The following is a 27,189-nucleotide window of genomic DNA, read 5'->3' as shown; positions in this document are numbered from 1 at the left end:
ATGTTTGGACTTTGACTTGTTTTTATTTGCATGAAAGAACGTTGATGCTTTATTAAATACAATTGTACTTACAGTATTTACAGTCAGGTGTGTTACATGGTTTGGTCACATGCACATTGTAAGAAAAAGAAAATAAATTGTACATATTTACAGTGATTAGAGGGAGGAGTCTGTGCAATAAAAGCCATGTTTGACCTTTGAACCCTGTAATTACCTTCCCTGTTGCAGGAGGGTCAAAGTTCAGGTTCTCGACCACACATGACCTCACAATGCCTCATATAAAGCCTCCCTGGTGACCGTGCCCGCTGGGCAGGCCTGTTCTCTCTGATAGAGAGTATGTACCCTCCAGAAGCTCGCATTCCACAGCAGCTGAGATGTAAGCCCAGAATGTTTTTTCAGCCATAGAATTAGAACCAGACGAGAACATGTGTAAATAGAGAAAACATGACAAGCATCTACCAACTAAGGCGATACAGTCTGATTACAGATTAACAACAGAAGCATAGACAAACAGTAATCAACGTCCACCATCCTGTCTGCTTGTGTGTGGAGGCAGTGGGGGCTGAAGACAGAGGACTCATCCCTTTCCAGGCGGTTAGCCTGAAGGAGAGGAACATGCTTGAAACTGGAATTAAATATCATGCAATTACAGGTTCTAACGTTAGCCTGTTAGCTTTGCTGTAACGGTAGGCTTAATGTGCTTATTAGGCTTAGTGCAGTGACCGGACCCTGCCCCTTGTAGGTGGGTAAAGGGACTGATAAACAGCAAGACGAGAGCAAGGACATATCACTCACTAGCACCATCACATTAGACCCAAGTCCCTTTTTCAGAGGTAAGCACACACGGCCCAGTAGGTCTGCATGACCGGCTCCCTCACAGCTCCAGGAACTGCTCAGGGTCTCCAGGGAGTTATGGGGCAAAAGATAACCAAGCATTCAAAGTTAAACCAATAAATTAAATAAAAACTGCATATACAGTCCTACACATATATACAAATTATCAAGTCACAGAAAATCGAGGGACAAGATTTATGGATTGGACCTACTAAATGATGGGCACATCAGCCAGACCATTAACCACGAGCAGAACTCCAGTTGGCTTCTTGAGACATTCTGATCTCTCTTTTTTCATGATACTGTTCAGTAATCACTGAATCTTCAACACTTACAACTAAATGATAACATTGATAATAAGTAGACCATCCTTAGCTTTCAAAAGGTTCAACTTCAAACTTAATGATTGACAGTTCTGCGAAGGCCCAGTCCTCATCATGCAGTCCCACAGCCTATGTACATGCATGCCAGGCACCTTAAAGCTACAGCACTACCAGGCGTTCTCTAGCAACTACACAAAGAAAGGAGATAGATAGAAATAGTGAAAGCAGCAAGAAGAGACAGGTTTAGCCTCGAGAGCAGAACACAGTGAAAGCAACACAAGACAGGAAGCCGAGCTAGCAACTTAGCAAACTAGCTCTTAGCAATCTAGCTCTTAGCAAACTAGCTCTTAGCAAACTAGCTCTTAGCAAACTAGCTCTTAGCAAACTAGCTCTTAGTAAACTACTGCAGCTCTTAGCAAATTAGCTCTTATCAAACTAGCTCAGGGTTTTTAATTGGCGAAGCTGTGGGTGGAGGAAACAGGATAACAACCCTCTAGACCAGGGAAGGAATCTGAGAAGTTTCTCTTCCAAAAGTTTCAAGTCTCAGTAGAAGTGCACCTCGTGACTCGTTACAGAGGTGCGTGCCCTGACAGGTGAATTGAACTGTAGTTTTTGGAACATCAATGCCTGATATTAGGCTTCAGGACTTCACATTAGCGATGGCTCTTTTTCAAACAGTATAAATAATCAATTTCACTGACGGATGAAATCACGAATGCCACATCACTAAAGGTATTTAGTCTCCCAGGACTGGAGTAGTCTGCAGCCATGCCACAGGAGCATGTAAAACACACAGTGTTTCAACTGACCAGGACAGGAGGTCAAACGAGGTGTTCATGTAGGTTACCAGGTTTAGCACCAGAGACTTTAGCTTTGTACGCTTATCATCAGCTATGCCAGGAGATCTTTCTAGCTGCCAACATGGGCACCACACCAAATATCTCTGCAGGTTGAGATGATCAATATGAAGAGGAATGTTATGAGAGGAACTTGGACAGAATAAGGCAAATAGCAGGAAACAGAAGAAAGGCTCAAAACTCCATCTTGGACCAGAGTCTGAGACTATGGTCTCTTTAAAAATGGCTTTTGTAAAGTCAAGGCATTTGGTACATGAAGGGATCTATACTGGGTTGCCATATTATTATTTTATCATGATCCTGCTTCTAGATATATAGACAAAAAAATACCAGGATTGCTTTGTCGCATTTCCCATATCCTTCAATAAAGGAACAAAAACCATCCAGTAGGTTTTGATATCAGCTAGCAGCATCAGCGTCTTGTGAGAAACCAGATCATAAAATCAATCTTCACAATGTTCTCACATCTTAACAAATATAAGAAAAATACTAGAAAATGGGATGGGATTTGATGTGGAATCAGAACAATCAAGAATCTCTGTTCTGTGTTTTCCAAGTCACTGATATCTTGCTCTAATCCAAGGTTCTACTGCACAGTACACGATTATTTCTCATCTTAAGCAGGGTAAAGCGCACTCAATTTACAAAGGAATAACTGCAAAGGGGGGAGGGTGTGTGGTGGCGGGAGGCTGTTCATAGATTTATACGCATCAAGATGGCATTGCTTTTCTTGTTGTAAATCTGCATCAGGCGGTAAAACAGAAACAGGGTGATAAGCTTACTAATGTTCTTATCATTACTGGTTACGAGTTTCGAGTTTAAATAAAACGTTTGCTATCTGTGCGTGTTCGCCTGAGGAGGCTCTGATTGACGGTGATAAAAATGTTCCATTAAGCAGATGGTAAATCTAGGATGCAAAGGCGTGCCAAGGCCTGACAGGCATGAGGAAAGCACGTGCACACACACACACACACACGAGATAGCGAGATAGTTGCAGTAGTTTCGACTCAACAAAAGAAAGGATCTCAATACAGAAAGAAAGATTTTCTTCTCTCTCCTCTCTGACCCAGTTCCCCAACACCAGCCTAAATAAGCTGCTTGCCGAGCTGAGAGCTCCAATTAGACAAATCTAGCCTGGAGCCACCAGAGCAGTGCAGCACAGCGAGCCTGGGATCGCTGGGCTGTCCACCAGCATGGCTAACCTTCAGACAGGAGTGCTGAGAGGCCAGCACACAGGGCCAGAGAGCTCTCATGGTGATCTGCATGGAAGTCTCAGGCTTTGTGTGGAAGAGAGAGATAACGATCTGGTACTTTAACCCCTGTGGAGCTCTTGAAGGTTGGTGGTTATGTGTGTATGTGCAGTGAACTGGAGAGGTGTGTCTGTGTAGGTGCACAGTAATCTGGGTAGGGGTGTGTGTGTGTGGGTAGCCCATTTCTGCAAGCGTGAGCATTTCTCTCTGCGATAAGAGGATGGCTTGTTAGTTCCTCCAGGACTGTCGGTGTTAGTGGTGTTATTGGATCTGGGCTTCCCCCGGAGCCAGCTCAGACCAAAGACCTGCGAGCTCACAGGCTACCTCACACCACTTCAGGACACGAGAAATCAGAACGCTACACATGCCTTAAGTACACAAACACTGAGCTGGACCAGCACACCTGAACCAGTTTCACTGAGGTAAGGAAGAGTTCTCCTGGGGGAAGAGGGACCTTTAGAGTGAAACATAGACACACAGGGTTAGTGTTGTGGAGCTGGGAGGGGTTAGTGTTGAACAGGAGGTCAGAAGAAACACATCAGAACAGTGTTTCTATCGTTGTGTTATATAATATCCTTGTGATTTCTGCCACCATCCTAAAGCACCCAGCATCCCCTGAGCTTCCAACACAAGACCTAACCCTAACCCCAACACAGGCTTCAGCACGTTTGACTCTGTAATCAACCTATTGGAGATCAAATCACTTGCAGAAATCCTCCTCCTAATTCTATTGGCTCATATATGGCGTTCCCTGAGGATGAGGTTATGGACGTGTTATCTTTGACGGAACAGAAATACTTCAGTCTGTCAGCAGCTGTATCAATGAATGTCGATCAAGGACATTTTGTTTTGCTTGTTGGTTTTGTTTTACTCAGTAAAAAGGATGCTTTACTTTAAATGCTTCGAGAGCAACCATTTATGGGGTTTCATCTCATTCAAATCAGTTCAAACCAGAATGGCACTTTGTAAGTAGGAATGGCAGTAGAAAAAGCACAAAATAAAAAAAATGACACTTTGCATCGCCTTGATGTGTGAACGCCTGAGGTGACAAGATGGAGTCACATGCGGATGACATCTACACGATGGCCGCTGTTGACCGTCGCCTTCTCCATCTTCACTGTCCAGATCTTCACTGTCATGTCACTAGGAGGGAGTAGAGGAACAGAGAAAGGGTGGAGGGGGAGTAGAGGGAGAGAAGAGGTGGAGTAGAGGGAGAGAGAGAGGTGGAGGGGGAGTAGAGGGAGAGAGAGAGGTGGAGGGGGAGTAGAGGGAGAGAGAGAGGTGGAGGGGGAGTAGAGGGAGAGAGAGGTGGAGGGGGAGTAGAGGAAGAGAGAGAGGTGAAGTAGAGGGAGAGAGAGAGGTGGAGGGGGAGTAGAGGGAGAGAGAGAGGTGGAGGGGGAGTAGAGGGAGAGAGAGAGGTGGAGGGGGAGTAGAGGGAGAGAGAGAGGTGGAGGGGGAGTAGAGGAAGAGAGAGAGGTGGAGTAGAGGGAGAAAGAGAGGTGGAGGGGGAGTAGAGGGAGAGAGAGAGGTGGAGGGGGAGTAGAGGGAGAGAGAGAGGTGGAGGGGGAGTAGAGGAAGAGAGAGAGGTGGAGTAGAGGGAGAGAGAAAGGTGGAGGGGGAGTAGAGGGAGAGAGAGAGGTGGAGTAGAGGGAGAGAGAGGTGGAGTAGAGGGAGAGAGAGGTGGAGTAGAGGGAGAGAAGGAAACCAGGAGAGATAGAGACAGTGGATGGAGGAGAGCCACGATTGGGGACAGAGGAAGAGAACATGAGTGAGAGAAGGAGAGAGGACAGAAAGTATGACTCAATTTCCTGAATCTTCAAACACATCCATTGTACATCCCACACAAGACCAGAGAGACAAACATCAAAACCAGCAGTTCAAATAAAGAGAATGAACTCCCCTCCTCTCTGCCCCCCATCCACACATACCAGCTCAAACACACAAACACACCGACCCCTCACTGCCTCACCAATTACAGAGCACAAAGGACTCAGACCCAAAATAGACATCAAACATCACTCTACCCCGTGTCGACAAGCCTCCCCTGCAAGAACACTGCACAAACAGAACCTCCCCCTTCTCTCTCTCAACCACCCACCCTCCCCTCTCTCTCTCTCCATCACCCACCCTCCCCACTCTATCGCTCCCCCCCCCCCCTCTCCTTCTCCCTCTTTCTCCCTCCCTCCCCTCTCTCTCCCTCCTCCTCAAACTCTCACCCACCCTCATACTGTCTCTCTCTCATGTTCAGATAAACATCTTAGAGACGTGTATTGAGAACTACAGTATAACAACATTAGGATCCTGAAGGATGAGAACATTCTTCTTCCCGGCTCAGCTCTATTGACTAGGCAAATCCTTCCACCTTATCACCTCCTTTCAACCGCTACTTCATTTTTCAAAGCCCACCACACATTCCACTCACTAAAACGGTGACAAGCAAACATTTGTCAGGCATTGTGTTGGCAGGAGCTGACGCTAAATGTTATTCTGTTCAGGAAACTAGCAAAGCTGAATCTGTGGAAGGCTGGAGCCAATTAGATGGGGCAGAGCTGACCACTCTCACAGTCGGCCATCTTGGACTGTACCAGATGACACAAGCAGGCTGAGCAGAACTGAGTAACTTGTTCAAAGTGAAAAGCAATTAGGGCAGATATTCGCTACTACTCATAGAGTAGGAAAAGGTGACGGTAGCAGAAGTGTATGAGAAAAGATATAAAGGAGACAAATGATCAACTTGAAAATCGCCTAGAAAAAAAAAGTATGGATTCAGAATTCAGAATTCTAATAAACAGAAGGAAGACTGGAGAAATGTAGTACCAGAAGAGAGAGAGAGTGCCAGATGAGAGAGAGAGTGCCAGAGGAGAGAGAGAGTGCCAGAGGAGAGAGAGAGTACCAGAGGAGAGAGAGAGTACCAGAGGAGAGAGAGAGTGCCAGAGGAGAGAGAGAGTACCAGAGGAGAGCGGGGGGAGGCGGCGAGCGGAGCAGAGGCTCATGGGAGGCTGGTGGCGCGGCCTTTGATGGCCAGGACCCTCCGAGGGAGACAGGGAGTCAGACCTGGGACATAGCTCCACAACTTCACCCTGCCATCACTGCAGGAGGAGGGGAGGAGGAAAGAAGAGGGGAGGAGGGTAGAGGAGAGGGGAGGAGAGGAAAAGGGAGGAAAGGAGAGGGGAGGAGGGGAGTGGAGTTGAGGAGCATATGGGAGAGTAAAGGGAGTAGATGATAGGTGAGGTGAATAGGTGAGCAAAGGAGAGGGGAGGAGATCAGTGAAATTGTCAAGTCAGTGACGAGAGGTTAGGGTTAGAAGAGATGAATGGGGAGAAACAGTCAGAAGAGAAAGAGTGAGAGAACAGACCCTCACCCTAACCCCAGGTGACCCTCACCCTAACCCTACATGGTATTCATAAAATATGTTGATTGTACAAGACAACTAGAACTTCACCCTAGCTGAGCTGTCCTTAAATTCTGAACCTGACCTTATCCCCCCGTAAAGCAGTAGGGTTAGTGTTAGTAGGGTTAGGATTAGGGTTATTATTATGGTCAGTAGGTTAGGCTGTACCTCGAAGCGGTGAAGATTTGTCTGGAGTTTGTGCAGATGGCGTTGATGGGGCTGTCGTGACCCCGGAGCTCCCCTATGGGCGTGAAGTTGTCCACGTGCCACACCTTCATCATGCCCCCCCGGCACGCACTTAGCAGCAGGGGCCGGCCGGGCACAAAGGCCAGGGCACACACCCAGTCCTTGTGGGCATTGGGGATTTGCTGGAGAGGAGAGGAATAGAAAAAGACAGAATGGATTCAGAAAAGACAGAGAGAGGAAGGTTGAATTGACTTTTTCAGTGGAGAGATAAAGGAACAGTATACACAATGGGTATGTGTATAACTTTAGAGAATGGTAAAAACTCAGCTTGAACATCTTTGGGCAAGAAATTACAGACAGGTGGTTGTTGACAACAGTGTAATTTAGCAACATAGACCATTTTAGAAGCATACAATTATGCTACTGGATGAATTATCAATGAGAACTACCTGCCATGTTGTACTGAATCAACAAACACAATGAGTGAATTGTGACCAGTCATGCATACACACACATGCGCACACACACATACATACCATATTTTTCGGAAAAAACAAGCCGCATATTCTGTAAACCGCACACCACCAGAATGGGAGCTTTGTGTTTGTAAATCGGATTACAACCCGCCCTGGAATATATGCCGCACTTGATATGGGAACAATGATACCAAGCAATGCACGAGTATAGGCGATCTTACAGCATGCCGTAACACACTTCGGTTGTGGATAGTATGTCCATGCGTGGCAAAATCCATTGTCCATGTCTACAAAATTATTTTTGATATAGTATAAATTTAGCTAGCTTTCAAATCCTGAGGATAGCCTACCGAAGTTGAATTAGCCAATGTCATAGCGATGTTACCTAACGTTGGTTTGCTAGCTGTATATATAACATTTCACTGGGTCTTGCAGCTGTTTGATTTACTGAAATAATAATTATTATTATTATTAGCTGCACGGTCTGTAGAGATCTTGGGACGATGCCACATTTTTGTTCTAAAACCGGGCTATATGCCACTTTGAAATATAAGCCGTACAACCACAAGAAAACTGTAAAATCGGGGTACAAGCCGTGGTTTTATTTCCCAAAAATACGATACACCACACAGAAATCTTTCCAGCTCTGGCTGCCTGTCGCCATGCTTGTTCAACCCTCATCTAGGATTATTTGAATTTAACACTGCCATATTGACTTTCTGCTCCCACATAACAGGAGACTGCTTGTCTTGGATAACAGGAGACATGACAGATTTGACCTGGCTGAAAAGAGACAGTCTTGGCTACGCGGTCGAACAAGACCAGGGGCCACTAGACCATGCTGCTCATCACTGTCCTGCTCCAGGACAAATGGCTGACTGAGTGATGTGAGGAAAGTGAGCGAGTGAGTAAGCAGGTAGTGTGTGTCTGTCAAACTGTTTCCTGCCTTTATACCAGCCTGGTTCATGGCTGGTGCTACCAGCCTGGTTCATGGCTGGTGCTACCAACCTGGGTCATGGCTGGTGCTACCAACTTGGTTCATGGCTGTTGCTACCAACCTGGTTCATGGCTGGTGCTAGCAGAGCAGCCTAACCCTCAGTGCTGATCAGACTAGGGAGGACAGCCTAACCCTCAGACCAGGACGTGAAGAAGAGACATGTTTACATGTTAGTAGGAGAACACCTGAGATAACCAACACACCTGAGGACTGCTCTCTCTCTCTCTCTCTCTCTCTCTCTCTCTCTCTCTCTCTCTCTCTCTCTCTCTCTCTCTCTCTCTCTCTCTCTCTCTCTCTCTCTCTCTCTCTCTCTCTCTCTCTCTCTCTCTCTCTCTCTCTCTCCTCTCTCTCTCTCTCTCTCTCTCTCTCTCTCTCTCTCTCTCTCTCTCTCTCTCTCTCTCTCTCTCTCTCTCTCTCTCTCTCTCTCTCTCTCTCTCTCTCTCTCTCTCTCTCTCTCACTCACATACCTGTGAGAGCTCCTGCTGTTCCAGATCCCACTTTTTGATGCCGTTGTCACGGGAACCACTGAAGAGCATGTCTCCATGCACAGTCAGACACTCGATGCCATCGTAGTGCGGGGGCTCAAAGTTGTGAGCCGGGCCTACATTTCCCAGCATGCCCTCCGCCACGTCAAACACCTGCCATGAGACGACTCGTCAAGTAGGAAACAGCAGCGCTGACTACCATACCTCCCAGACATCTACTGCCTGGGAGGGTCATATGCACCCTCTGTGTGTGTGTGTGTGTGTGTGTGTGTGTGTACCTTGACATAGTGGTCCTTCGAGCCGGTGATGACCTGGTCCTTCCCCAGGAGAGACTGACCCACCGTAAGACACATGACTGAGCCTGTGTGGCCTGTCAGCTTCCCTGCTGGCTGCATCCTGTAGGGGGGCAGGAGATGGAAGGAGACAGACAGAGAGACAGAGAGGAAGGGAAAGAGAGGGAGGAGTTGAGAGAGACAGAGAGGTAAAGGGAGAGAGAGGAGTGAAGAGAAGAATAAGGATGGTAGAATAAGCAGGAAATACTGAGGGGGTGCCCGTGTGCTCATGCCTCTCGATGTGTTACCTGTTGAGGTCCCAGGAGCGTACAGAGGTCCCAGCGGCAGCATACAGCACCGAGCCGGAGGGGTTGAGGGCGATCTGGTTGATCTGGTACTCTCCCTGGGAGAAGGTAATGGTGCGTGTGGTGGAGCCAGCACACGCATCCCCCGACACCACCTGACCTGACGAACTGGGGGAGCAAAGGTGGGTGGGGACGTAGAAAGGGTGGAAGTGATGGATGAAGGAAATGATAGAAGAAGAGACGAAGATGAGGAACAGCAACATAAGGGTAGATGAAGGAGAGAGAAGACAGAATCACAAACCGTCAACACTGTGAGGGAGAGAGAGAGAGAGAGAGAGAGAGAGAGAGAGAGAGAGAGAGAGAGAGAGAGAGAGAGAGACAAAAAAAGGATATCGGGCGCTCACGTGAGGGTGCGGACACACTTGGCGGAATCGCGGATGTCCCACACCTTGATGTAGGAGGTGGAGACAGAGAACAACAGGCAGGAGGAGGAGCAGTACTTCACAGACACCACATTGTTGGGGTGGCCCTTCAGTGTGACGATTTCCTGACCTGTCACCAGGTTCCACATCTTACAGGTACGGTCTGGGGGGGGAGGGGGGGAGGGTCAAGAGAGTGAGAGAGAGATAGAGGGGGGGGTGATACAGGGGAGAGAGACAAATAGAAAGAGAGAGAGGGAGATACAGGAAGAGAGGAGGTGGATAAAGGGGTGAGAGACACAAAGAGTCAGGGTTACCAACTGTACAGCAGCTATTCCCGACCTTTTCCACTTGCATACCTCAAATATTTTTTCGGCCGCACAACACATCCGTTCACTTATCACACGTTTAACACCACCAACAGTTTGTTATAACGGCAACATTTATTTGAGAAATCAAAAAAGACAAAGTGTCCATCAGCGCCACAGTAAGCACACATTGTGAAGAGAGGTAACCTGCGTAACTACCACGACCAGGCCAGATCTCCAACTTCTTGTGACTTTTAATAACCAGAGCAGATTGTTAACCCTTAGCTATTCTCTCTTAACCCTACACTCAGAGATCCCTTCCGTTTCCAGATTTTTGTTAGAAACTGAGAAAGACATGTTACATTACAGTACGCTGTGAAGCCAAGCCAGAAGCCATAAAATTTAGGCGAAAACGTCAGTTGGTCTTTTGTCAACGTGCCAAGTGTAACTAATAAACGTTTCGGTCATGATCAATTAAAAATCACAAAAAAGGTTTGCATCAAGATATGTTCTGTTGTATGATTCTCTGTTCTCCCTCTCCTCTGACTTACACTTCAAGTGTGATTTTTTTAGGGTGGGGAAAGTTTCTGAAGAATGAAAAAATATTTTTCACAAAAGTTTCACAAAAAGGTTATCATCATTGATGAGTACTTGATGAGGACCCTTTTATACTGTATTGTACTCTGCTCTGCTCTTATTTAATATGCTCTGTTGTAGGATTCTCTGTTCTGCAAGAAAAAAAATGAGTAAGAATTTCAATAATAATTTACCAACGTTGGCGTAGTTGGTAGTGGTGGCGCTTGGGAAGTCGGAGGTGGTAAGTTCGACTCCTGGTCGGAGCGGACAGTGCCTCTGACGGAACTTGCAAGACCACGTCTGTTACACGTATGTGTGTGTGTAAATAAAATTGCGGCTTGTACCCCGGTTTTACAGTTTTCTTGTGGTTGTACGGCTTATATTTGGAAGCGGCATATAGCCCAACAAAAAAGTGGCTTTGTCCCAAGATCTCTACAGACTGTGCAGCTAATTGAATGCTCAACACTGGAATGGGGGCTTATTGAAAGAGGAATTATTTACTGTGTCGTCTCAGTTAAACTATCAGTGCTTGGAAATACACTGACTTGCCAAAGTAGGCAAATGGCAAGTAGAACATAACATTTCATAATAATTTCAGGAAATCAAACAGCTGCAAGACCCAGTGAAATGTTATATACAGCTAGCAAACCAACGTTGGCTAGCATTGCTAACGACATTGGCTAATTCAACTTCGATAGGCTATCCTCAGGATTTGCAAGCTAGATAAACTTATACTATATTTAAATTAAATTATAATTTTGTAGACATAACAATGGATTTTGCTATGTATGGACATACTATCCACAACCGAAGTGTGTTACGGCATGCTGTAAGATTGCCTATAGCCTATTCGTGCATTGCTTGGTATCATTGTTCCCGTATCAAGTGCGCATTATATTTCAGTGCAGGTTAAAATCCAATGTGTGTATGTGTGTGTACCTTTAGAGCCGGTGAAGAGCAGTTCGTCGGTGGCATCCACACAGAGGACAGGTTTGGAGTGTCCTTCAGCCGCGGCTACACACTGCAGGGGCGTCGTCCGCCCCCCCTTCAGACCCCCCAAGGGACTGATCACCCCCCTGAGGGAAACACACATCACACATTGTCACATACACAGTCACACCGTCCACCAGACGGATTGTGCCCCGTGTTCCCCCAGTGATGTGATGTTATAACAGACCTACACACACCAGAGGATCAAAAATCGTTAGAACACCCTGCCCACACACACACACAGACATAACCCTGCACACTAGCCAACACACACACACACACACACACAAACACAACATAAACCTGCACAACACACACAAACATAAACCTGCAGACTCACAAACACACAAACCTACACACCTTTTTTAGTTGCTGCATCTATAATCCTTACTGTCATTTTATTTAAGGCTGTCTGTCATCTTTCTTTTCCACTGTCTCTCAATCCATCCCAGTTACTCCATCTGCCCGCTTAAACTAGAGCTGCTCTGGGTAATCTCTACACAAAGGTAGTCCAACCCTACTCATGGAGATCCCTGCTGCTGGAGATCCCTGCTCCTGGAGATCCTGGAGAACTCTCCGGTTTTCCACCAGTTTTTCACACTTTGTCGATCATGTAATTATTAGAATCAGTTGTGCTGGATTAGAGTTGGAAAGATAACCTACAAGGTGGAATGACGCTTCCTCTCCATCTTGTTCCCTGACTCCCATCTTTCTCTCTCACACTCAGCTCTCTCTTTTCCAACCACATATTCATTTTCTTGTCCTTCCTTATTATTTCTATGTTTTTCCAAGCTTGTACTACATCTCTCCCTCCCTCTCTCTCTTGCTCCCTGCCTCTTAATCAGAATGAGGCGATTTGAACTGCTGGGCAGAAAAGAGAGGGAGAGACATTAAAGAAAGAGGAGAGAGTGAGAGAGAAGGGGACAGAGGAGAGGTCAGTGTAGGGAAAAGGACCGGAGATGAGAGAACAAAAGATGAGAGATGGACAGATTAGAAGGTGTGAAGTCAGATTGTCTCGTCATTGAGTCATTTACAGACATTTTCACTTTACCTACAGTATTTAGAATGCTAACACACACACACACTTACACACAAAAATACACACACACCTAAACACGTAAATAGTTCCTACCCACCATCATAAACTGACCCGCCCCCCAATACCTCTTTGAAGCATTGTGCAAATATAGCCATCAAAACAGTGACATCAACACACTCAGAAACCAGTTGTGATAGTGTGAGAGAGTGCATGCATGTATGTCCACTATGTTCACAACCCAAGACACAAACCAAATCATAATCAACTCCACACAACAGTGCTGTTAAAAGATGGTCACAGCATGACTCAGCGACAGCTCGCAACTCAAAAACAAACACAACATCCTATGTCATCACCAGCATGCAGCATGTCCACCAATGGAGCTAGCGTCCTGTGTTTCCACTTTAAAGGCCAATCCTGGTTCAGTTTGAGTCAATGTGGGTGGGGTTTAGGGTGTGGGACCTCCCACTTCCCTTTCTGCCCGGCCCAGATCCAGTCTGAAGTGAAACATGACTGGATTGGAACCAGGCTGCAGCAGAGACCAGGAAGGGGTTGGAATGGAGGTAATTTGATTTTGAGAAGATTTTTATGGATAAAGAGAAGTGGTGGACAGGGGGTGTTTGAACACCAATCAGAAAGAACCTTACTGCCATGAAGAACAGGGGCCTTCTAATTAACTACCCAATCAGGTCTAACAGCATACCTTGCGATATATCCTCATTGGTAAGAGTTAGATCTCCGACCAAACAAAGGATGTACAATATATTCCATACTAATTAGGTGTGGTTGCAGCATTATTCAAAACAGGAAGTGAAATGCAAGGCTATATTCCTTATTCATTAAAAGCTCTAGCTACTGTGGGGCCGTCATGCTGTGGGCTTCTGAATGGGAACCTGTTAATGGACAATCCAATGCTTCTTATAGAGAGGAAAGATGAGAGAGGGAGAGATGTTTTCTAGTCTCCCAGGTGATAATGAAGGTATCCATGCTGGTGTGAGGCAGGAGAGACGAGCTCATCTCTCTCAGGTGACTGCTGATCCACAGGGGGAGTCAGAGGAAATGACATCATTAACTGCTTGTGTTACTTCCTGCCAGATGGTCTGAATCTCAAGTGTTTCCATGTGTACTCAATTCTTTTGGGCATATTCTCTGAACTTGGTAATGACTGTGGTAAAGAAGCCTCAGTCCATAGCATGGCAGTACGGTTGGTTCAGGTCTCCTGGTGGGGGGTGGTGGGGGCACAGCAAGAGATGGGGGGGGGGGGGGGGTGAGGGGATGTGGGGGGGTAGGAGGTAAAGCATGCTCACAAAAATGAGACATGAAATTAAGAGCCAGATGAGGTGCTGGCCAATCAGACACAAAAAGAGCGTGAGAAGAAGAGGGGAAGAGAGAGAATGACAGAGAAGAAGAGGGGGAGAGAGAGAAGACAGACAGATATCTCTACCTGAGCACCTCCGAGAGAGAGGAGTCGCTGTCATCCGACCTGGAGACAGAACAGGAGCAGGGTTAGGGTTAGGGGTCAGGGTTATAGACAGGGTTATTGGTATAGGGTCAGGGTTAGGGTGGATGTTAGACACAGGGTTTGGGTTAGGGTTAGCTCAAGGTTAAAGGGAATAGGGCTGAACGATTTCAGAAAATAAGCTAATTGCGATTATTTTGACTAATATTGCAATTGCGATTTAATATGCGATTATTATATTATTTATTATTAGTATATATAGATATATACTACTGATCTCCAGTCAGCAACATAACACACTAAGTTCAGAAAAATTAAGGAAAACATACCGCCTGTACCTCTTCAAAAATATTTTGGTAAATCAAAGCTAAACTTAGGCTAATAACATGTGCGTTGCACTTTCTTAACTTAAGCTAGCTAGCTACCATTTTGGAGAAAAAAATCTTGCGCTGTGGGAACTGTCAGAAATATTTAGAAATCACGCATCTAAAAGGTTAAATCTTAAAAGTAAGAAACACTGTTTGAACATTTCTGATCCAGTCAGTAGCCTAACAGAAACAGTTTGGCACTGACAGCCAAAGTGATCCTACTGTATGTGTGACTGAGGGGCATCATATCTTTTGTGATGAACACTGTTGCTTGAGTAATTTCGTACATGAATATAGACTAAGGCTTTGAATCATTTCGATCAGTGATCCTGTCGGATGTTATTTGGCTTATTTGACACATTGGTGTTCAGCATTTTAGCTATGCATTGTACATGGCTTTCTGGTATTTTTTGGGGCCGAATTAGGTTGGTGGTGTTGCTCCATGAAGAACGTTAGCCAGGCAGGTTTTGCACAATAGTTGACACTGCGCAGTATCTTTTTTAAAGGCAAAATTGGCAAAGTGTCTGTAGTGTCAGGTTCTGTTGAGCCTGAGGCCATCGTACAGGTCAAGGTCAAGTGTAACGTGCACCAAAGTAAAATCGCAGCCTTTGCGATTACAAAATCTCATTTAGTCACATTGCAATATTATCGCAAATGCAATTAATCGTTCAGTCCTAGAAGGGAAATTGACATTCAACGTAAAAGGTTGACCCAAGTTGGTCTCCTGCATGGTTAGCCTGGCTGGCAGTCTATAATAGGCTAGAGTTGCACCCAGACTAGCCCATGGCAGGGTCAGGGGATGGGAGCTTTATCCATAAATGAGCCAATAGCAGGGCAATGGTTAGGTTTAGAAGACAAAGTTTAAGGCAGAAACAGTTACCTACAGTAAAACAAAGGAACAGTTGGGGAGAAAGGGGAACTGGACCTGGAGGAGATGGGGGAGAGTTATCCCGAAACACAGATATGCAGAAAAGAGGGTTAGCAGCAGGGAGACTGTGAGCTGATTGGAGAATTGGGTAGTCAATAATGACAGGAACTCACAGAGCGAAACTGCTGTAATCGTAGCTTGTCTTTGTCATGTACGTTTCAGAACATGGGGCAATGCCTGTGGGTGGAGTCTTCACTAAGTCCAACGGTACGGACCACAGAAAATCCCACCCAGGCAAAGAGGTGATTCAAATCAGCCATTAAAACACATCTTACCCAAGGTCTCCCTTAGTCTTAGACAATCACTAGGGGAACCATTCCATGTGCATGGCCATAAAACAAGATATTATGCTATAAATATTTGATAGTTCTGTTCACAGGATTGGCCCTGTGAGGGGTGATGAACTTGTATAAGGCTCGTTTGAAAAGAGAGAGATAATATCCAGAGGAAGCAGAGCAGTTAAAACAAATATACCCTCCATAAATTCCTCCATGTCGTAATTGTTCACACTGTGCTTTACGGGTTGTGGGCCTTGGTGGCAGGCAGCTTGTTCTGTGAGTTTGTGTAGCTCTGCTCTCAGATTCACAACATGTCAACAGTCATTCATGTAGAAAAGAACAGTCATACATGTAGAAGAGATAAGAACACTCCAGTAGGTATTATAATTTAGAAAGTTCGGACAGCGGGGAATAAAATTACTTCTCTTTTTTAACAATGTGCACTTGGAAACATTCTTTAAATACACTTTCATGTGTGATCATCTCCCCTGTTTCATGCCTGAGAAGCACATAAGACTGATTGCATTGAAGGACCCATTTCTGATGAGGAAGAAAAGGGGCACGTTATATAAAAGAATCTGTCACTTTTCTGACCTCAATCAAAGACGATACAACATGCTGCAGAGAATAGCAACTAAGCTGTCAGTTGAGAGACAGCCTTGTCTCTAATAGCAGGCTGAAGAGACCCCATCATTATGCATCCTCATGTTCCTACAGTAAACACTACATCCTCTGTGTGAAGGGTTAGGGGTGGAAACACAAAACTGCTCCTGGCTTCTGACTGAAATCATGTCTCGTATCCTTCTGCCTTGTGATGCAGTTTAATTCAGAATGTTATTTTAGCATCTGCTTTTATTGACAAATGTATTAGCATTAATAAATACATACGCGTTAGTTACTAATTGGTGTTTCATTTATTTGTATTGCTATGTATTTTGTGTTCGTTAGGTCTTTTATCTATATATAGTTAGTTTGGACCCAGTGCTTTTCAAAACAATTTTTTCCTCAATGGGATATCCTGCATTTAGGTTAATAAATGCATAAAATAAAGGTTAATAAATACAACTGTACAAAAACACAAAATTGTCGGATGTAAAAGCATTCGAAGAACAATACTGTCACTGTAGAAACAAAGAATGATACTATGTCACCGTAGAAAACAACTACGGTCACAAAAGAAAAACCTTGCAAAATAAAAGTAATCAGACAGGGTTAGGCTTACACAGCTCTTAACCTCCTTTTGTACTGTCAGCTATACTTTAAACTTTATTTATATAGTGCATTTCATACCAGAAGGCAACACAGGGAGGGACAATGTATAAACATACATTCCTCTCATCATTTATTCTCCCAGCAGACATCAGACAATCCATTTTGCCCTCTGTGCCAATCACTTCTCTCTGACGCTTCAATCAAAATACAAAGTGGCCACCAAAGACAACATTAACAGTGGGGGCTAATATGGTCTCTCCTGTGAACAATTTACCAACTCCTGGTTCAGATAATGAGGATCCACAGGATGCTCTAAACCCCTCTCTTTCCCTCCCATACACACACACACACACACCCAGACCGGCCACGCAGCACAAAATCATTCCAAGCAGCTTCCTCTAACAATTAGAGGATCAATACATTCTAGAAGCGTCTGGGATTAATAAAATACAAAAATGGAAAGGAACTGTTTAGGGGTTGGGGGCAGGGGGCTAAATGAACTGCTGCCATTTCAGAACAGAGAACTGAAACAAGAAAGAAGATAAAGGAGACCAATATTTCCTGTTAACATCTATTAGGGTGTGTTCATGTGTGAGTGTGTCTCTGTGTGTGAGAGTGGGTCTAGGTGTGTGTGTGTTTGAATCTCTGTGAGATCTATTGGAGAAATAAACCAGCTAGTCAATTATAAAAGAGGAGCCTCTCGAACACAGTGGCTTTCTGCAGCTCTGCCAGGTAAGAAAACAACTAAAGACAGGAAGGGAAGATGGTCGTATCGCTGAGAGGTTTTAGAGACCAAACCCTTTGTGTTTGCACGTGTGTCCACTCACTTGTCCAGCGCGGAGCCCTGGTTCTGGTTGCTGGTGAGCCTGGAGAAGACGTTGCGGTCGTTGCGTAGCCTGAGGGGGGGGGAGGAGGGGGGGGTGCAGCCCCCGTCAGGAGGCCTGGTGGGAGGGGTGAGGTGTGTGGGGGGAGGGGGGAGGTTTGTGGGGAATGGGGAGGGAGGGGTGAGGTGTGCGGGCGGGCGGGCGGAGAGGAGGGGTGAGTGGGGAGGGGAGCGGGGAGAGGAGGGAGGGGTGAGGTGTGTGGTGTGTGGGAAGGAGGGACATTCCTTTTCATCAATTTCATCAACTTCTTTTGTCTTCTCACAATCAATATACACAGTGATCCTCTAGTCAACCTATCATCTTTCATCTTCTGTCAATACATATTGATATAACTTCTTGTAGACATGTCAGCAAATGTTGTGATCAATTTAAAAAAAATACCAGCTTCTATCCCTCACTACATATGGCTGAGTCACAGGACCCTAGTTTCCAGGTCGAGACACAGGCGGAAGTAAGAGGAGTTTAGATGGCTGAGCGGTTAGGCAATCGGGCTACTAATCAGAAGGTTGCCGGTTTGATTCCTGGCTGTGCGAAAATTACGTTGTGTCCATGAGCAAGGAACTTCACCCTACTTGCCTCGGGGGAATGTCCCAGTACTTACTGTAAGTCGCTCTGGATAAAAGTGTCTGCTAAATGACTAGATGTAAATGTAGGAAGTGCAAGTCGATCTTTGGCCAATATTTGTTGATAATTATTTTGTGTCGGTAATTGGGCCTATAACAGCAGCTCCTCTCGTTACCATTTAAAGCAGCAGCATGCTTGTTAGGGTAAGTGTTAGGGTTCATCTGGTAACGGACGCAGAAAGTCCAGACCGGCCCAGAGAGAAACATTTCTCTCAGGAGGAAACTGACAATGATACACATAGTACAGCGGTCATAAGTTAAATTAACCACCAAATAACCAACCTAACATCTAGAAGAGCGGTGAGTGCTACATGCCGGAAGATACCGCACGTTGTCTGTGCTGGTGTGACCAAGAACAAATGCTGGCACAACCACTGCTCTGCCTGATTTAGACTAGCACACCCTCCATTACTCCCCCGCCAAATGTCAGCACTAGTATTGACACGGTGAGCACTAGTATTGACACGGTGAGCACTAGTATTGACACGGTGAGCACTAGTATTGACACGGTGAGCACTAGTATTGACACGGTGAGCACTAGTGTTGTCACGGTGAGCCTGTGCTTGCGCTGAACTGAACTGTGCGTCTGCATCAGCCCACAGTGACACTTCCTACTTAGCAACGATTGGACGGGAGAGAGGTACCTGTATGACTGGCCACGGTCATATGACTTCCTCCTGGTCACGGGGGAGGTGTCAGACCCCCGGGACTGCCTGGGACTGTCAGGAGAACGCACACATACAAGTGCACACACACACACACACATTAAGGAAAGAGCATAAACCACAGTACAAGACCACCAAGGACCATTAAATCCTGGGGTAGAGATTTAATTTCCCTCTTCTATCAAAGCAGTAGAAGGCTATATAGCTATATGTTACAGTAGCATTAGCTATAAACACCCCAAGACAACACCACAACACAACTCTAACAAAGGGACTATGAAGAATTCATGTTAGCATGAGCCAAACAGTCCGGGATCTGCAGACTCACAAGGTGTGCCCCCTGACCGGCAGGCTGACTGTGCGGGACACCCTGTCCCTGTAGAGGGGGTCCAGCACAGAGAGGCTCAGCCCCCCCAGGCCCCCCTCCTGGATGTCGGTGAGGGAGGCCAGTGACTTGGTGATGGCCTTGGTGGAGGGGTCCATCACGGGGCCCAGGTACTCTGCCGATACGGCCTTCATTTGGGCCGAGAGACGGGGCTCCACCTGGGGGGGGGGGGGGGAAAGAGAGATAGGGAGGGAGGGGGAGAGACAGAGAGAGAGGCAACATTAGCCTGGTTCTGCCCTCCTACGTACTTCCGCTCAATTTTCATTTTGCTTCTGTACTAGGTCTGGGATTTCGGTATATTAGTCAGTTTTTGCAAACCACATTTTTGGTGGTCCAATCAGCGGACAGAAGGAGTGGCTGCAGCAAGCACAATCTTTGCTGAGTTTTGTTGGTGGCCATGATGTTGTAGCCCTCCTCCTCACAGGGTTCGGGAAAAATTTGATTTTCCAGCTTAAACCTTTAGTGGTGAAGAAAATTTGCTAAGGCGAACGCTAGTGATTGGTTATGGCAGATCCAGAGTGGCTCTGGGCAGATCCAATAGTTTTAAACTTCAACAGAGCACCCGCCTTCAAGGAAGTTAACGTTTGTCAATGGAATGATCCCAGACCCTCTGTACAAATGAAATGTGCGAGAGTCTGGTTAGGACCAGGCTAAGTCAACAAAGGAAGGTTGACTGAATTTGAGGACAGTTAACTGTGGGCAGACAATACACTCTGCTGGCAGCAGGGGGAACTACAATGGTTTAACCTCTGCTGAACCAGGAGAGACACAGTGTAAGTAAATAGAGAATCAAAATTCGGTTTATTCGCCATGTATGTTACACAAACACGGAATTTACTGTGGCAAGAAGGTGCAGACAATAAACATATACGGATCTTAAATTAAGTAAAAAAGTACAATAGTTAAACTAATTTTAAGAACTAAACAATAAAAATAAATAAAACAACAATAAAATATAAAATATATATAAGAATAAGAATTCATGCATTCAGCATGAGTGGGCAAAAGGTGGCTTGTGCGTAGTGGGAGTCCTTGGCCTTGTTGAAGAGGCCAGTAGCAGATGGAAAGAAACTGTTCTTATGGCGTGAGGTTTTGGTCCTGATGGACTGCAGCCTTCTGCCAGAGGGGAGTAGCTGGAACAGGGAGTGACCAGGGTGGGAGGAGTCGGCCACAATCTTCCTTGCTTGCCTCAGGGTCCTCGAGGTGTGCAGGTCCTCGAGGGTAGGCAGATTGCAGCCAATCACCCTCTCAGGAGTGTGGATGAAACATTGCAGTCTGCTCTTGTCCTTGGCAGTGGCAGCAGCGTACCAGATGGTAATGGAGGAGGTGAGGATGGACTCAATGATGGCTGTGTAAAAGTGCACCATCATTGTCCTTGGCAGGTTGAATTTCTTCAACTGCCGTAGGAAGTACATCCTCTGTTGTGCTTTCTTGGTGAGGGAGCTGATGTTCAGTTCCCACTTGAGGTCCTGGGAGAGGATGGTGCCCAGGAAGCGGAAGGACTCAACAGTGTTGACTGGGGAGTCGCACAGGGTGATGGGGGTGAGTGGGGCTGTATTCTTCCTGAAGTCCACAACCATCTCCAATGTCTTAAAAGCATTGAGCTCTAAGTTGTTCTGGCTACAACAGGTCACCAGGTTGTCAACTTCCCACCTGTAGTCAGACTCATCCCTGCCAGAGATGAGCCCAATGAGGGTGGTGTCGTCCGCAAACTTCAGAAGTTTGACGGACGGATGACTGGAGGTGCAGCTGTTGGTGTACAGGGAGAAGAGCAGAGGAGAAAGAAGGCAGCCCTGAGGTGATCCGGTGCTGATAGACCGGGAATCAGAGACTTGTGTTCCCAGCTTAACGCACTGCTTCCTGTCAGACAGAAAGTCTGTGATCCACCTGCAGGTGGAATCAGGCACGTTCAGCTGGGAGAGCTTGTCCTGAAGCAGGGCTGGGATGATGGTATTGAAGGCAGAGCTGAAGTCCACAGACAGGATCCTGGCGTAGGATGCTGGGGAGTCCAGGTGCTGTAGGGTGAAGTGGAGGGCCATATTAACTGCATCGTCCACAGACCTGTTGGCTCTGTAGGCAAACTGCAGGGGGTCCAGTAGAGGGTCTGTGATGGATTTAAGGTGTGCCAACAACAGGCGCTCACAAGACTCCATTACCAAAGGTCAAGGCGACGGGTCTGTAGTCATTAAATCCTGTTGGCCTTGGCTTTTAGGGCACAGGGATGATGGTGGAGGACTTGAGACAGGCTGGCACATGGCATGTCTCCAGGGTGGTGTTGAAGATGTTGGTAAACACCGGAGACAGCTGGTCAGCGCAGTGCTTGAGGGTGGCTGGAGAGTCCGGCCCAGCTGCTTTGCGGCGGGTTCTGGCTCTTGAAAAGTCTGTTAACTTCTCCCTCTTGAATGGAGAGATTCATCACTGTAGAGGCGGGGAGGGGGGAGGCCTCACGGGTGGAAAGGTACGGTGGCCCTGAAGTGCAAACGACACCCAAATGAAAACACTTGGACATTTGTTTGACTGTCGAAGAATGTAGCAAATAGTAGGCTACTTAAGCAAAAGTATAAGTTGCGTGTTAAACGTAAAAATCTACAGCCAAACAACCATTATGGCATTTCGTACTTCTGTCGTGAACTACTAGTTTTTCTTCTGAAAAGTCCTGCTTCCTTCAAGTGCGTTTTTAGTGTGCGCATAGGCTACTTATTTTAATGTTGTGAAACGTTAACAGCATATCTACAATTATTTAATAGGAATGTCCATGATTAAAATAAAGAATAGTGCAAGTCATGATTCTGAATTGTTAACATGTTTCTTCTTTTCTTCCAACCAATACGGTCAACTTCATGATAATGACAGACATGGACCAGGATGGTTGTTTGGCTATTGATTTTATGTTTAACACGCAACTTATACTTTTGCATAAGTAGCCTACTATTTGCTACATTCTTCGACAGCCGAACAAATGTCCTGGTGCAAGTAACTCTGTCAGGCTATTGCATTTTGTACTTCTGTTGATCAATTTCTTATTTATTGTTAACCTACTGCATCCAATCAGCGACGAAGTGTAGTACCTACCCTTTCCGTTCAGAGTTAATGTAATGTGTTTTTGAGTTAATGTAATGTCGTTTCCCATCTGGGGGAGCGTGTTTTTGTATTGGGGGGAGGTGAACAAGTCATCCTATTTGGAGGAAGTGTTTTCATTTGGGGGATATACTCATATTGGGGGGGGGGGGGGGGTGTTTTGCACTTCAGGGCCACCGTAGAAAGGGGTTGTTCAGGACTGTCCAATTGTCTTTCAAATCTGCAGTAGAACTCGTTCAGGTCGTTGGCCAGGCGGGAGTCATTAGTGGAGTGGGGGGCTCTGGGCTTGTAGTTGGTGATCTGCCTGAGGCCTCTCCAGACAGAAGCAGAGTCGTTAGCAGAGAACTGATGCTTCAGTCTCTCTGAGTACAGTCGTCTAGGTTCCCTCACCGCCTTGCTAAACTTGTTCTTTGACAACTTGAATCTGTCTCTATCCCCAATCTTAAATGCTTCCTCCTTCTCTGACCTCAACCTTCTGAGCTCTGCTGAGAACCAGGGTTTGTTGTTGTTGAAGTTCACCCTGGTGCGTGTTGGAATACAGCAGTCCTCACAGAAGTTGATGTAAGACGTCACAGCGTCCATCCAGACTATTGGCAGCAGTCGTGAACATATCCCAGTCAATAGTAAGCTAATACTCTCTCCTGATAAAGGATCAAACACGAGATGAGGGTGTTCTGTACCTTCAGCTTGAAGTCATCATGACTGGTAGACTCCTTCATGTAGGAGACACTGGAGGGAGAGAAAGAACAGGAGAAAGAGAGAGTGATGAACATGGTGATGCTGTAAGCATACCAGAGCCGTTCAGTGGGCTGCAGAGAGAGTTCATCTCACCTGCCCTCCGAGGCCTGGCTGAACTCTGATGGCTCCTCGTCTGTGCTGGTGTACCCATTCTCTGTGGACCACAACACACACACACCACACACATCACATATTAAACCCTGCATACTGACCCCTCAAGTTGCTCTGATTGGGTATAAGAATGTGAGTGTGCATGTGTATACACACCCTGCTGTACGTTGTGGATGAGTGCGTGCAGCTCTGGGATACACTCAGCTTTCTCCCGCAGCGCGTCCAGGATCATGTGGTTGTGGGCTGAACCAATCACGTCCGTCTGTTTGAGTTGGCCCTCCAGCAGGCGGATCTGAGCCTCCTTCTGGGCCACCTGCAGTCCCTGCTCTCACCAGCAGGGGGAGACACACACCAGTCAGTCCCTGCTCTCACCAGCAGGGGGAGACACACACACACACCAGTCAGTCCCTGCTCTCACCAGCAGGGGGAGACACACACCAGCCAAACACAACTCATCCATTAGTGGTCGCTGGCTGTGCTTCTTTATCCTTACCAGAAGGAGAATTACTCCAGGAAAAGCACTAGTGACAAACCCAACACAGCTAACCAATATTGTGCAAACAACTACGCCTTTCCACAACTCTCACAATAACTAAGCCTTTCCACAACTCTCACAATAACTAAGCCTTTCCACAACTCTCACAATAACTATGCCTTTCCACAACTCTCACAAGATATAAGGTTTCTGACTTGGTTACTATAGTCTCGGTTTCTGTCGCTGTGGACCAGCACCTCATGGGTCGTCTATCCACTGGAAGAAAACGTTTAGGATTCTTTCCATTATAAGTTCATCTATTAATATATGTTATCTATTGGAGGGCATCACTTTCCCCTAAGGAATTATAGGCCTCATTTGATCATGCCTAGCACCCAGATAACTATTATAAGTGATGAGTTGACCAAAAAGCAACATTTTATTTTATTTTTCCTAGCCAGAGTTGAATGAAACTAGTGTAAAACACACTAAGTTGTTCATTGTTTCCAGAAATGTTCAAATGATGTAACTGTCGTATAAAAGCGGTAAACAGCTCAGGGGGTGCGATATCACCAACTCAAATCAAATGAACAAACAATAAATTTTAATTTTTTCCTTCCTATGCAAACTTTTTCTCCAGTCCAGTTCCAAGAATGTTCAGGCAAACAGTAAACCAATGAATCAGTTTCTCACCTGTCTATGCAAGCCTTGAGGAATTGCTTCAGCAGGGTTACGGTTAGGGTTATGGTTAAGTGTTCCTCACCCTGTCTATGGAAGCCTTGAGGAATTGCTTCAGCAGGGTTATGGTTAGGGTTATGGTTAAGTGTTCCTCACCCTGTCTATGGAAGCCTTGAGAAAGTGCTCCAGAAGGTGGCGTGCCTCGGCCAGGGAACAGGAGCTAATGACCACAGACGTGTCCACCGAATCCAGCTCATCCTGCAGGAAACACCCAGGCTTCAGTAGGCCACAAAACGACCACAAGAGACTGTACAGTATATGTGTGTGTATTTTAAAGTGAGGGTGTGTATGTGTGTTTCCTATATTGTATGTATATGTGTGTGTGTGTGTGTGTGTGTGTGTGTGTTTGAGGATGTGTATATCTGAGTGTATATATACATATGTTAGCCTGTGTGTGAGTGTGTGTTTGTGTGTGCGCGCATGCATTCTCATCCCTGCCTTGGACTCCTCTATCTGGACAATGGTGGCCTGGCAGTCTGACAGGCTGTCGTTGATGTAGTCCACGTTGGCATTGAGGACCTCAATCTCTTCGTTGGCTTCCTGGAGGAGTCGCTCCTCGCCCTCCGCCATGAGGACCTCCCGCCGGCACAGCAGGGAGTCCTGCTGCAGGGACAGCTCCTCTCGCTTCTGGCTCAGCAGAACACCGGAGGGGAAACAGACAGTATAAGGTCAGTATCAGCTGGTCAGGAAAGAACGACAAAAGAAGAATAACAGGTCCAACACATGTTCAGGGGGTATTCCAAAAAATGGGTTCAATAAACTGTGAACCTAACCTTAACTCTGAGTTGATTTACCCTAAAATGGGAAACTCCGACTTTTCGGTTCCAGAAAAGCTGATTTGAATGTGTTAAATCAACTCAGAGTACGTCCACACTGAGTTGAGTATGAGAACTATTGAAAGCCAACATCAATGGAGCTCCGATACTAGGATTCACCATGGCATCTGGCGACAATTTTTTTTTCTTACTTCACCACACTTCAGATATAAGTGTTAATACGTGTTATGGTGAATCTGAGCACATACTCTGGAAAAAAGCAATAGGTACGGCTCTAGCAGCGTTTGGCGTGGGAGACAATTGCTGGCCGAGTCAATGCATACATTTGAATGCAGTAGCCTGTCCATACACTGAACATTTAACCACACTGTCCGTTAATATTACAGGTGAAAAAAAGTGTTGGACTTAATAAAATAGCATGTTCAATGTTATATTAAATATAAAAACATATTACCAACAGGTAAGGCCTAATTTGCTTAGGTTTATACGTTTTTGATTGTAGTCTATACATCACCTTGGTTTTAATCATATTCGACATGATACAAAGTAAATGTCAGGTGGTGTCTATTTCAACTTGTAGTAGCAGTAACCCCCAACAGAATGCTTTTCATCACAGGATGATGATGATGATGATTAAGATGATGAAGAAACGTTGACTGCTTTTAACTTACTGTAGCATTGCTAGTCATATTTTGATAAGTAAGGGTCAAGATTGTGGTGTGATTGGTTGTTCTTGGGTATAAAAGAAATTGTGAAGCATTGTTCTGTGGATTCTTGATCTCCTTAGACGTTCTCCTAAGCTCTGGCTTGTCCTATTCCTCCTTCCTCACCTCTTGCTTTCTAATATCTATATTACAATAATCATGGTATAGTAGGTAAGAGTTAACCTTCATTTGGAATTGAGGGTGTAATTGAGGGTTAACCAACTCAGCTTTCACTAGACCCGCTACCTGGAATACCCCCCTGGTGGTGCCACTACCACTATAATAATAAAACAGTAACACAATAATACAAAGATGAAGAAAAAATGAAGAGAAAAAGAAACAAAGAGAAACTCAATTGAGACACAGTCTCACTGAGAGGACACATCCAGGACAGAGTATAACTGGTGTATAATAAGGATGTCCATGTCAAGGTTAGGGGGAGGGGGGAAGGGGGTACCTTAATAAGACGGTCCATATCGGCCGCCACGTTTGCGACAGTCATGCGCTGCATCACAATGTCCAGAACCCGGCGCTCCAGCTTCTGCCACTTTAGACGAGCCACCTTGGAGAAGCTGCTGCCAGCAGGAAGCACTGCCTTCCTCTGAGGGGCTTTCTTCCTGCTGGGGGAGACAGAGAGAGGGGGGGGGGGGAGACAGAGAGGGTGGGGGGGAGACAGAGAGGGGGGAGACAGAGGGGGGGGAGACAGAGAGGGTGGGGGGAGACAAAGAGGGGGGAGACAGAGAGGGTGGGGGGGGACAGACAGGGGGGACAGACAGAATGGGGGGTGGAGACAGAGAGGGTGGGGGGGGGACAGAGAGGGGGGGAGACAGAGAGGGTGGGGGGGGAACAGAGAGGGGGGGAGACAGAGAGGGTGGGGGGGAGACAGAGAGGGGGGGAGACAGAGAGGGTGGGGGGGGGACAGAGTGGGGGGGGACAGAGAGGGGGGGGGACAGAGAGGAATGAGAGGAGTGTGAGAAACAGTCCATCAATACAAATGACCTCAAAGCCTCTCCCCTCCAGCTGACAACCTTGTATTCTACTCTGTGTTTGACTGCCCAG

At 46.2% G+C, this 27,189-nt stretch overlaps 1 protein-coding gene across 5 annotated transcripts in view; it reads right to left on the bottom strand.

The window, feature by feature from the left end:
• kif21b (kinesin family member 21B) overlaps nucleotides 1–27,189 on the bottom strand; it is a 67,884-nt gene continuing 40,695 nt past the window's right edge. Inside the window, exons 18-34 of one of the 5 annotated variants that reach the window (XM_047026014.1) lie at nucleotides 26,588–26,747; nucleotides 25,089–25,277; nucleotides 24,747–24,848; nucleotides 23,594–23,759; nucleotides 23,420–23,480; nucleotides 23,269–23,317; nucleotides 19,454–19,668; nucleotides 19,105–19,179; nucleotides 17,781–17,894; nucleotides 14,153–14,191; nucleotides 11,619–11,755; nucleotides 9,781–9,961; nucleotides 9,380–9,544; nucleotides 9,078–9,195; nucleotides 8,782–8,952; nucleotides 6,824–7,023; nucleotides 1–4,407 (exon numbers count right to left, since the gene is read on the bottom strand). In XM_047026014.1, the coding sequence (XP_046881970.1) occupies nucleotides 4,323–4,407; nucleotides 6,824–7,023; nucleotides 8,782–8,952; nucleotides 9,078–9,195; nucleotides 9,380–9,544; nucleotides 9,781–9,961; nucleotides 11,619–11,755; nucleotides 14,153–14,191; nucleotides 17,781–17,894; nucleotides 19,105–19,179; nucleotides 19,454–19,668; nucleotides 23,269–23,317; nucleotides 23,420–23,480; nucleotides 23,594–23,759; nucleotides 24,747–24,848; nucleotides 25,089–25,277; nucleotides 26,588–26,747 (2,227 nt within the window). In that variant the 3' untranslated portion in view covers nucleotides 1–4,322. Of the gene's footprint in view, nucleotides 4,408–6,214; nucleotides 6,354–6,823; nucleotides 7,024–8,781; nucleotides 8,953–9,077; nucleotides 9,196–9,379; nucleotides 9,545–9,780; nucleotides 9,962–11,618; nucleotides 11,756–14,152; nucleotides 14,192–17,780; nucleotides 17,895–19,104; nucleotides 19,180–19,453; nucleotides 19,669–23,268; nucleotides 23,318–23,419; nucleotides 23,481–23,593; nucleotides 23,760–24,746; nucleotides 24,849–25,088; nucleotides 25,278–26,587; nucleotides 26,751–27,189 lie in introns of all 5 variants that reach the window. The other 4 variants (XM_047026010.1, XM_047026011.1, XM_047026012.1 and 1 more) reach the window with 4 other exon arrangements.

Source organism: Hypomesus transpacificus, chromosome 9 (genome assembly GCF_021917145.1).
Source record: "Hypomesus transpacificus isolate Combined female chromosome 9, fHypTra1, whole genome shotgun sequence".
Lineage (NCBI taxonomy): Eukaryota > Metazoa > Chordata > Actinopteri > Osmeriformes > Osmeridae > Hypomesus > Hypomesus transpacificus.
Note: the sequence above shows the minus strand (reverse complement) of the source record. Positions and strands in the feature narration are given on the sequence as shown.